Genomic DNA, 12,802 nt, shown 5'->3' on the forward strand with positions numbered 1-12,802 from the left:
ATTCTTACATTAATTTATATTAAATATATTTAAAAACATTAAATTTACAAATTTATTTTGGATAGTATGAAAGGAATATGTATAATGATAAAGCATAAATAGAAATAATTTGCGTAATTTATTACACAAAGTAGCACAGCTATAATTGTCTATTAATTTTGATATTTCAGAAACTATTAATTTTTTTATGAATATGTTCTATTTGCAAAGGAACATTACTTAATTATAGTTTAAATAATCAACAATAATCCCAATGTATAATCAAATTTTAAAAAATATAGATTATAGTCAATTTTAAATTTAAATAATATTTATGATATTGATATATCAGAAACATCTTAAACATAATAGCTTTTCCTATTTTTACATTTCTTTATTTAATTTTAGAAATGTTACTAACTATTATTTTTCATTTTTTCCTTTTTTTTTAATTGTTGAAAATTGTTAATAATCAAATTTGAACTTTAAGATGCTTCCCGTCTTCTCATTGTGTTAATATCTCCATTTCTTAATCTATTTGTTTTCTTTCCAGTATTATTTTGAGATTTATTTTCTGAATCAGAAGTTCCACAGTTTATATGAGAAATATTTTTGCCATCTAATGCTATCCGTATAGATTCCACTAAATTCAAAGGACCAGTATAACTCTCTTTAGTCCCTGTAAATAAATATATTATAATAAAAAAATTTCGAAAATATAATAATCTTTCTTTAATATAGTTAATTAAATCTTACATAAATTTTTTCCTACATTAATTGAATATAAATACATATAAAGTATATATCATAATTTATTCAAAAATATTTTTCAAAATTTCTTTACAAACATATATATATTTTATTTTATATATATATAAAATAAATATAAAATAAAATAATATATAAAAATATATACACAAAATATATATATATATATTATAATATTTACATAAAATTAACAGGAAAAACAAAAATACATAATAACAAATAAAAAATAATTATGAATTTTTTTATTATATGAATAAATTAATTTCTTTTTTTTTTAATTAATGTATATATTTTTTTATTTTCTTTTCTTTTCATACTATTCCATATAACAATTTTAAAATACTTGGCATTGCTTAAAACTATATCAAATAAAAACAAAATGTTGTAATTTATAACTCGTGTAAATTTGAAAAATGTACTAACGAAACCGTATTAAACGAGGGATATAATCTATTTTGTGATAAATATATAGATCATAAAAATAAATTCTACAATATAATTTTTATGCTTTCTCCGAAAAGTTCACTCACCAAATTTTAGTCTATCCAAATATAGCTTTCTTGATTTTATTAAGGAGACCATCATTTTCAACATTCTGTTCACTTTGCATATTCTGTCTCGCTTGAGTTTTTACCCTTGGACCTGCCAAAAAAATACGTACAATCTCAAAATAAAAGAATTTATAAAATGAATAAATTATAAAAATAGAAAATATTCTGATGATTATTAATTAATTTACTAAATAATTTGTTAATATTTTTTTTTACTTTTTAAAAACATAAAACACTAATGAAACGCATATATAAATTTTTACATCATTTATTTAATTAACAAGGGCAGGTACACATAAGGAAACTCAAGCGACACATAAATCTAATCTTATATTATTTTATAAAAAAATTATTTAAAAAATTCTATATTTGATAATAATTAAGTTCAATTTAATTAAAAAAAATTCGAATATATCAGTTTTTCGGTATATATTTTTAACTAATCATATATATTCTTCGTTGTCATGATTTGTCATGTTTATTCTTACCATCTGTTTTGTATGTTATGCCATGTATACTTCCAGGTGTATCATCTTCGAGTTCAGCATATGCTTGAAGTAATGCTAATTGTTTATCATTTAATTTTGTAGGTACAATAATTTTAATTTGTACATAGTGATCTCCATATCCTACACCATTCACTTTTTTCATTCCTTTACCACTGAGTCGAATTTTAGTATGAGATGAAGTACCAGGCCGAATTTGTATAGTATGATCCTCATAAACGCCTTCTATTCTTATTGTACCCCCAAGTACTGCTTGTGATAATGAAATTTGAGCATCTGTATGTATATCTGGACCATCTCTTCGAAAGTATTTCGATTTTTCCACACGGAATGTTATGAATACTTCTTTGTTACCAACAGCCATCCGAATTGTTTGACCATCTTCAACACCAGCTGGTACTGGAACTATCACTTTTTTACGTTGCACCTTTTAAAATTTGATATAAGATGTAAAATTAAAAATTGTTTTTTATTTATCTTTAATCTTATTTTTTAAATTATTTATTTATTTTTAATCAATATGATATATTTTTATACCGTTTGTCCTTTTCCTTGACATTCCTGACAGGGATATTTAATAAACATTCTGGTACCTAAACAATAACGGCAACTAGATCGCATTACAAAAGGACCAGTGCTAATCGTTTCCATTCCAGTTCCATTACAATATGGGCATCTAACTGCTTTTGTTCCAGGTTCACATCGTGAACCTAAACATTTTGGACATGTATCTACTACATTTAATTGTATATCTTTATTCACTCCTCTGGCAGCTTGAGGAAATGTTAAATTCATAATAACCTAAAAATCAGAAACAATCATATAATATTAATGCACTAAAAATGTATACATCCATGTATGCAAGTAAAATGCAATGTATATATAATAAAGTTAAAGAAGTAAATAAATTTGGCATAAAATTACTCGAATAAACTTAAAATCTCATAATTTATATATAAAATTGGAAATATATATTATTATGTGATCTGCAATGTTTTTGTTTAACAATCTGTATTAATTTGAAAAATGGTACCTTACATTCTAAATCATTGTTTAATAAATTTTTGTCATTTAAAGTAAATAAAAATAGTCAATATAGAATGTTCTTAAGAAACTTAGTGAAATTAATAGATGATACTGCTTTAATAAATTGTTTGAATTTATATCATATACATCTTTAACCAAGCAATTGAATAAAACAATTTATTTTGATAAAATTTAAAATATATATTTCAATTAAATTTCATTAGATTTTATGGATAATTTAAATTTTGCTTGAATAATATTAAATTTGTTTATTCTCTTAATTTTGTAATATATAATAATAATAATATACCTCTTGAGCTGCTCCAAAACCATATTTTGACTCTTGATAATCTTCAAAATCATTAAAAATATTAGTTTGAAATCCAGTTTCTCCAAATATTTTTCTAAATAATTCTTCTGGATTGATTGATGACCGAAATTGCCATCCTTCGTTAAAGTCTTTCGTATGACCAGTACCCTGTTGTCCCATTCCCATTTGTTCTGATGTAGCTCCCCATGTATCATATTCTTTTCTTTTATTATCATCACTTAGTACTTCATATGCTTCTGAAACTTCCTGAAACTTTTTACTTGCATCTGGATCTCCTTTATTTGTATCAGGATGATATTTTTTAGCAAGTTGATAGTAAGCCTTCTTAATATCTTTTGCTGAAGCATTTTTGGATACACCCAATATTTCATAATAATTACGTTTTAATAATTTTTGCGTTGTATGTATTCCTCTTTGAATTTGAGTTAAATTTCCTATCATACCTGCAATTATATTCAAAAAATAATTTGTACTATAAAAGATTTTTTTAAATATAACAATAATAATGAATAATAAGACATATATTTGATTAACAAAATTATATAGAAAATATTTTACTATTAATTCTCTATACATATTGTAAATTATTTATTTTTTTTTATTGAAATTATTTCCAAAAATAAAATATTAAAAATAAAACATACTTTTATTTTACATATATAATAAATTATTATAATAATTGAAATAACATATTATTAACTTAATAATAAAATGAATAAAATTATCTTAAAATAAATAATGGAAAATTTATAAAATATATAAAATTTATAAAAATGCAAAAGATTATTAATTTAATTTATTAATTTATTTATTATTAATTTTATTATTAATTTATTTATATGAAGAATTTAATAACATATTATTAAAAAATATTAAATATCAATATAAAACTATTATATATAATTAATAAATTAAATAATAATTGGATAAGAAGAATTAATCAAATATTATTATAAACAACCGTTAATAGTAAAGAAAGAAGGCATGGTTATGAAGTATTAAGTATTAGGTTATATTTCACTTTGAAAATATTTTTTATTGAAATTTCAAACGACAAAAAAAATATTCATGATGCTATATATAATTTAAAATGAAAAATTTTTGTTAAATAGTAATATATTATAAGTAAATATATTTAAAATAAATTAGACATTATCAAAAGTATGATGTAATCTGTATATGATTAAACGTATACATTACATTTTTCTATTTTCTTTAAATTCCAGTTGCCGACACTCAATACTATTGTTCTATTAGATTGATGACATGTGCTACATTTCTGCATAATACCACATGACAATTTATTTAATTTACTATTGCTGATAAAATTAATAGTCTTTGATCGGAAAACGATTGCAAGTCCTTTGCCGGTCGCCATGTTGCATAAAAGACGCATGGCTGTACTATCACGTGATACATTGAAATTAAATATATATATATACAAATAGTTATATATATTTCATATAAAAATATATAAATAATTTATAAAATTTTTTCTTTTTTAAAATTTAATAAATTTTTTATTAATTTTTTAATTCAAATTAAATTTTTATGATAATTTTTTAATATTTTTAATAATTTTTTAAATATTTTCAATAATGAAAAATAATTTTCAAGTGAACTTAAACATTTAGTACAACACATTTACATAATATACATATATGTATATAGATAAAGTAAAGTGCTTTAAAATAATTCTGTAATATACATATATACAAATATGTATAAAAATTTATGATTTTCTTACTCTTTATGATTAAAATTATACCAATAAATACAATTTCGCAAAAATAAATACAATTTCACAATAAGGAAAATAAATCAGATATTTCTAATTCTAATAAAAACCTAAAACTATCACATTAAAATTTAAAATTTAAATTTAATGTTTGAAAATTTATTCAGAAAATTCTATCAATAAAGATTGCAAAATTTTTTTTTATATTATATCATTATTACAGTAAATATAAACAAAATTTGTATTAGGTATATATTAACTGTCCGCAATCTTTTCATAAATTCATTTATTAATAAATTAACTATTATTTATTATTATTATATTACAACTCGAATTAATATAATTTATATAAATATATTAAAGTATATATTTGTATATAAATATATTATAGTATATATTTCAGAATCAATTCCACAATAAAGTTTTGTTATGATTTGAAATCTAAAAAAAACTTAATAAATATATTTTTATTATAAATTTTTGTCAAGTAAGAAAATTGAATTATAACTGAATAACTGAAATTACTATATAGTATATTATTAAAAAAATATAATGGAAAATAAGCATTGTTTTGATAGATTATCGAAATTCAATGTGATCAAAAAATCTATTTTTAAAAATAAGTATCTGATAATTTTTATTTTTCAATTTTCAATATTTTCTATTTTATTATGTATTTATGATATATTATGCCATTTTTTTGTAAGTGATATTTGATACTCGAGAAAATAATTTCTATAAAATATCAGAACTCATTTTCTATTCAGAATATAGAATAATGAATAAAATAATAAATCTGTATTGTATTGAATATTGTAATGAATAATAAAAATCTGTATTGTATTAGAATTAAAATTATAGTTAAAAAAATTATTAAATTAAATTTCATAAAGAAATCTTTTTGGGAAATAACTGAAATTACTATATAGTATATTATTAAAAAAATATAATGGAAAATAAGCATTGTTTTGATAGATTATCGAAACGAAAAAAATAAAACATTTATTTTAAGAAAAAATAAAAATTAATTTTTTTGAAAATATTGTTGCTATTATATCAAAATTAAAAATCATTATAAATAAAACTATAAATTCAAAGATATTTACAACGTTAAAAAAAATCTGAATTTCATATATGTTGCGAAAAAAAAGTTTTTATTAATATTAATAGTTTTTAATAAGATTAATAAAAAAACACATTTTGATTTTGCAAAAAAATATATTAAAAAACTATTAAAATTTTAAAAAGAAATAATATTCTTGGATGAAAATAAATTTAATGTGTGAGAATCCGATGATAACAATTTAAAGATTAAAAATTAAAGAAGTCTAAGAATAACATTAGATCTACGATAAAATACGGCAACAGTTGCATAATAATGTGGGAATATATATGATTACAAATGATATACTTAGGAAATTTAGATTATAGATATTATGACAAACAAATATATATACATATATTTAAATATTTTAAAAAACAATTTATTATACATTTATTGCCAAAAAACTTGATTTTTCATTATCTTATTGAAAATGATATTATCATTTTATACTGGTTATCACAATAAATTATTTTTATTTTCTTTTAATTTTTTCTAATTTTATATGAATTTAAAATTAATATTTCATTACAAGATAAATAAATCTTATATGTAAATATATATAAATATAGAATATTATTATATATAAATAAATATAGAATATTATATATATATATATATATATANAATTGCATGCAGGAACTAATTACTAACAAACACTTTTATAAACATATTACCTCAATGTTTAATATTTAAATAATTAAATATTTAAAAAATAATAAATATTTAAAATTTATTTATATTTTTTTTTAAACAAATTATTTTTTTTATTTGAATAAAGGTCAAATCTGATTCATTATTAAAAGTTTCATCATAAAAGTATTGAAAAATAAAAGTGTAATGAAATATTTTTTATATATTGGTTAAAAAATAAATGTTATTCATTAGAAAATGAAATAAAACAATTTTTTTTATTAATAATATTTATCTTTTAAGCTTTAAATTAACAAAAACATTATTTTTAAAACCAAAAATATAAAAAACAATATAATAATCGCAAACATTTATCTTTAATCTAAAAACAATAATCTATTGATCAATTTTCTATATTCTATTAATAATTGATACTTTAATAATAATAATAATCTTATAATAATAATAATCTTAATTTAATAATAATAATAATAATAATTAAAAATAATTTAATTATAATAATCATCTAATAATATAATAATAATAATATAATAATATATAATAATAATAATATAATAATAATTATTATTATATTAAATTATTAATAACATTGAATCTAATATAATTAATTCTATTCTTTTTCTTCTAAAATAAAATAGAATCAAAAATTCTCTACATCCATTTCGCCATATGAGATTGTATTTTTTATTTTTCATTAAAATCAGCTTTAGATTTGATACTAAATTCTAAAGTATAAAAAAAATATAAAAAAATAAAATGAAAATGATAAAGATTAAAAATTTTTGATCATTCGAATTACGATATTACGATAATATCGTATTCCGAATTCATGATGCCAGTAATAACTAGTCTCCATCGAGAAATATTCTACTTATTATATTTATTATAATATATTCTAATATATTCTTAAATGTCATCTGATTTATAAGAATAAAAATGGTGTTAAATAATTAAAATAAAATATAAAAAAATAGTAATCGAAAAATATTATACTTATTTGATATGTGTTAAATGCTTATATAACTGTTTATGTATGCAATATTTACTTTTGTGAATGTCATTAAAATAGATAATAGAATATCATAATCAATTTACGTATCAATAATACAACGGCAGTAATTATTTTCATCTTGAAAATATAAACATCAGAACATTTTATCTCTAGAACTTTTAACATCAGTTTTTTTTATACAGTTTTTTTTATACGAAATTTAATATAGTAATCGTTTTTTGCAAATATCTCAAAAAGTAAAATCGAGCAATGATTACATGTATAGAAAAAAAATTGGTCAATAATTATTTAAAAAAATATTTCCTATCGACTTCAAAAATTTTTCAATTTGAAAGTGACTAATTTTTTATTAAATAATGGAAAAAATAATAAAAATGGAAAAAAAAATTATTTATTATTATATAGAATTTCGTCTATATATATGCATCTGTAATATAATCATCATTTATCTATTCTTTATGTAAACATAATATAATGCATAATTACCACGAAATTTATATGAATAAATTAATAAGTCACATTATTGTTAATATTATTATTAAAATTAATTATTGTTAATATTTAGTAAATTCTTAGTATATAATAAATTCTACGGATTTTTCAAAATGTTCAAATTCACTATGAATAGATATTAAATTTAATAATTTTATATAGATGTTAGACTCAGTAAATAATGGCGATCATATACTTACATAACAATTTTTTTTGCAAATATCTCAGAAATAAAACTAAAACTGAACGATAATAACATGTATAAAAAAGATGTTCAGAATCATAGTCAATATCATAATTCAAGATCATTGAAATTGATAAAGAATATCTTTTTGTATTTTTTTATAATTATTCAAAATATTAATTTCTGTAACATATTCAAAAATCATTAAATCAAAAATGAATAATTATTTTTAATTTTCACATATTTCCGCACATTCAAAGAATGATTATGATGATGAAAAATGGATAATTTTGTATATTTAAATAAGTAAATAAATAAATAAAAAAAGAATAAGTAAATATAATAAATATTTTAATATTTTTTATAACATATTTCATGATTGATGGCTGGATTTTTCAAACAAAGAAATACTTTGTTTAATTTTGTAGAACAATTTAAAAAAAAATATTACATTTATGAAATGATTTGTTTAAATCTTGCTTGAAAAATTAAAATTAAATTTGATAAAAATAGCTTTGGATAGAATAAAAAAACATGAGACTTATGAAACAATTGTAAAAGTCTATTATTTATTATTCTATATATATATATCCATTTTTTTAACAAGATATTTATATGAATCAATACAATATATTGCAGCATTTAAAAAAGTACATATAAATATTAAAAATATATTAAAATTATTTATTTAAATAAAAGATAAAAATAAATAAATATTTTAAATGTATTAGATATTAAATAGATATCCATGTAAAAGTATTTATATAATGAAAAAAATTTTCAATTCTCCATTTTAAATTCTTAGAATAAATGATTCATTTTTTGTTAATATGTTTAGAAGAATTGTACTTTATAATAACTGTACTTTATAATTGTTTTTCTTTTGCAACTTATAATATGCATTAATGTTGATTTTCATTTCTTTCATTAGATATTAATATTTTCTATTTTTAATATTAAATGAATTATTGTGCTCCGAGATCAAAGAATATTATGTCTATCAATTAAAATATATGAGATATTATAAATAATATTAATCATAAAAAAAATAATAAAATTCGATCTACAAATTTTTTATTTGACAGAAATATTGTTAAAAAAGGATTGCTAAATATAACTTAAAGCAAATAATTTTAGAAATATAGAACTTTCTTCCAGATAGTTATATTTTTTTTTATTTACATTCATATTTAAAGTATATTTTCATTCATATGTAAAAAAGTTTAAATTATCTATGATAAAATATAAAGTTCTTTGTTAAATAAATATTAAGTTTTTTATTTGAAGCTCAATTAATCTTTTCGAATTTTTTTTTGAAGTCTGTATAACTGCATTAACTATTTTATTATATATCTTATTTGAATTATCATAATTCAATATTCTTTTCATAACTATTCTTAGTAAATTTTATTATGATTGTGAATCTATTTTATTTTAAAAATTATTATTTTTAATATTTTTCCTCACTTTTCAGTTCGAATGTAGCATCCAAAAAGCATATTATATTAGTACAGATAGAATATAATTATGATAAACAAAATAATACAGAAAAAAAATTCAATAAGATCTATTGATTCATGTAAAAAAAAAAAAAAAAAAAAAAAAAAAAAAAAAAAAGGAAATATGACAGCACTAATCTTTCTACAATAATTAGTAGTAGAGCATAGTTTATATAGAAAAATAATAGTATAGAGAGGTTAGAAAAATCACGTAATGGTGGAAGTAAAAATTAATGATGGTTAAAAGGGCGAGAATATTGATAAAATTAATAATTAAATGATTAAAAAATATGAATAAACTCTGAAGGTAAAAGTTACATTAAAAGTCTGTAAATTCGAAATGTAATAGAAAATGAATCTTTGTTTCATTAGATATTAATATTTTCTATTTTTAATATTAAATGAATTATTGTTAGAGATTGATAAAATATATGATTTGCCTGAATTAATTGAAGGAAAAAGAAAAATATATAAAAAATATATAAAAAACCATAGAACCTATATAGAAAATCAAAAATAATTCGAAATCATAATAACCATTTTATTGAATGAATCTAATTTTCTTTCTTTCTTAGATACATGCTATGAATACTGTAGTCAACCATGTCAATATAAGATTAAAGAATATAAGATTAAAGTATATAAATATACTATATAAAGAAATCGATAAATGATTATATTATAAATAAAAAATATTGCATTGAAAAATACAATTATAAAATACTCTGTTAAAGAAAGAAAAATGACACATGATGTCATAAAGCATGAATATATATATGAAACTTGACCGAATTGCAATTGGTATATTAGACTCAACATTCATTCCATTGAATATTATTCAAAAAAAAAAAAAAAATCTAATTAAGTCACAAAATTGGTGAATAATTATTACAGCAAGGATAAAAAGACATATATATCACAAAAAATATATAAATATGAATGCTTCATATATGGAAAAATGAATCATATAGCAAAACAATATTAATATAATGAAAAGAAGCTACAATATGTATGTATGTAATAGAAGTAAATATAACAATTATAATAACATACATTCTAATTTTATCAGAAATGAAAGAATTACAATCAGGAAGAAACAAAATAACATAACTACTAGATACAAAGGCAAACATATATTTTAGATCATAAAATACAATATATTTCTGATATCAATGAAAATTAAATATAAAATTGAAGAATGAATGTTTCATTTTGACTTAACAATACATGTCAATATAAAATATATGACAAATACATCAGAATATTAATGTTGCAGAATATGATAAAATCTTTAAAAGCAAAATAAAAAAAAAAATTGTGACGAAAATAATGATCAAGAACAATCAACATCAAAAATATAATATATATAATATATACTACATCTGAGAATTAATTCACTATTTGTAAGTAAACTTAACTAAAATCATTATAACATTTAATATGAAATGAATAATATAAAATGATTGACTCAACATTGAAAGTGATATCACTCAAAAGTGATATTACTATATATATAATAGTAGATAAATAATAGTATTCAAAAAAGGATAGTATATTCATATTTTATACCAAATCAAGAAAGTTATAAATTATAAATCAAGAACCAAAAGAAAAACCAAAAGATAGTAAACTATGTTGGCATAGATGTTTGGATATTTGAAAAATATAAATAAAATGTACATATATGTAATAGAATATATAATATACTACTATATATATATATATATACTACTATATATATAATATACTACTATATATAATATACTACTATATATAAATTAATATTATATATAGTAGCTTCATTAAAGATTAGACAAAGATAGATTAAAGATAATTATATAAAACAACTGATATAATTGTATATAGTCATGTACAATAGGAAAACTCTATCAGAAACCTCATATCAGTATAAAGTACATTCATACATTAAATTATAAAATTTACATTGAATGCCAATGGAATCTTTGGCAGAATTTATTATGATGAATAAATAAATATATCAAGGTATATTCTATAGAAGAAATATATTATTTTATAAAATATATTAGATATGAAAATAAATTATGAAAACAAATAAATTAGAATCAAAAAGATCTGTTCAGATAATAAAAAGGAATTTATTAATTTTTATTAACAATTTTGAAGATTTTTTTAGGATAAAAAATATAGCTTATCAAAAAATTATCTTACAATATATAAAACAATTTACAATCTACGAAACAATAAGATCGCAGAAAAAACGAACAGAAGTTTGTTAAAAAAAATACAGACTATATTGATAAATGCAGACTTATTAAAGAATTTTTGAACGATAATAGCAATAACTTATCTAAAAAATCATAATAAGAGAAATGGAATGATTAAACCAATGGTTTTGTATTTAATTATTTAAATCGTACTATCATGTCCCAAAAAATTGAAAAATTGAAATAAACCAACCAGAAATAAAAAAGAATATATTCTTCAAATATCTAGAGAATAGTAAAAATTACAGAATATATAATCCTGAGAAAAAAAGAATATATTAAAATGGTAAAATTTGATGAGAATACAAAATTTTATTGAAAAGACAAATAGTGAGTAAGAAGAATTGCATATATTTAATAAAATATAATCAATTGAAAAAAACCAGGAAATAAAACTCAATCAAAAGAAAAAATGAAAATATATTCAAATAAAGAGAGAATATAATGAACAAAATACAATCAAATAATAAAGAACAGAGATTAAAGAAAATATATGCAGAAAAATAGAAAAATTATATTAAATTAATATTATATATATATATATATATATATATATATATATATATATTAAATCAGAGAAGAAAAAGGAAAAGCTTTGATTATAAGAAATAAAAAAATTCAAGCGAATTGAAAAAAAAAAATAAAGAACTATTAATATGGAACATCGGAATTCATCAATTCCTAATAGCAATAAAAAAACAATAAAAACAAATG

At 18.6% G+C, this 12,802-nt stretch overlaps 1 protein-coding gene across 2 annotated transcripts; it reads right to left on the minus strand.

Annotated features, from left to right (window-relative positions):
• Window positions 1-107: 107 nt before the first annotated feature.
• Window positions 108-4,557, minus strand: LOC122719227 (protein tumorous imaginal discs, mitochondrial-like). Of its 2 annotated transcripts, XM_043944878.1 has the most exons (6): window positions 4,362-4,526; window positions 3,141-3,604; window positions 2,342-2,605; window positions 1,787-2,231; window positions 1,278-1,389; window positions 521-658 (listed from the first exon to the last, which is right to left on the minus strand). In XM_043944878.1, exons 1-5 carry the CDS (start codon window positions 4,444-4,446, stop codon window positions 1,289-1,291), a joined length of 1,359 nt encoding a protein of 452 aa, XP_043800813.1. In that variant the 5' UTR covers window positions 4,447-4,526; the 3' UTR covers window positions 521-658; window positions 1,278-1,288. The 2 variants fall into 2 exon arrangements, with proteins under 2 accessions (XP_043800812.1, XP_043800813.1); XM_043944877.1 differs by lacking the exon at window positions 1,278-1,389 and having other exon boundaries at window positions 108-658; window positions 4,362-4,557.
• Window positions 4,558-12,802: the final 8,245 nt, after the last annotated feature.

This window comes from Apis laboriosa, unplaced genomic scaffold, assembly GCF_014066325.1.
Source record: "Apis laboriosa isolate Shangri-la unplaced genomic scaffold, ASM1406632v1 scaffold71_cov137, whole genome shotgun sequence".
In the NCBI taxonomy this organism is placed as follows: domain Eukaryota; kingdom Metazoa; phylum Arthropoda; class Insecta; order Hymenoptera; family Apidae; genus Apis; species Apis laboriosa.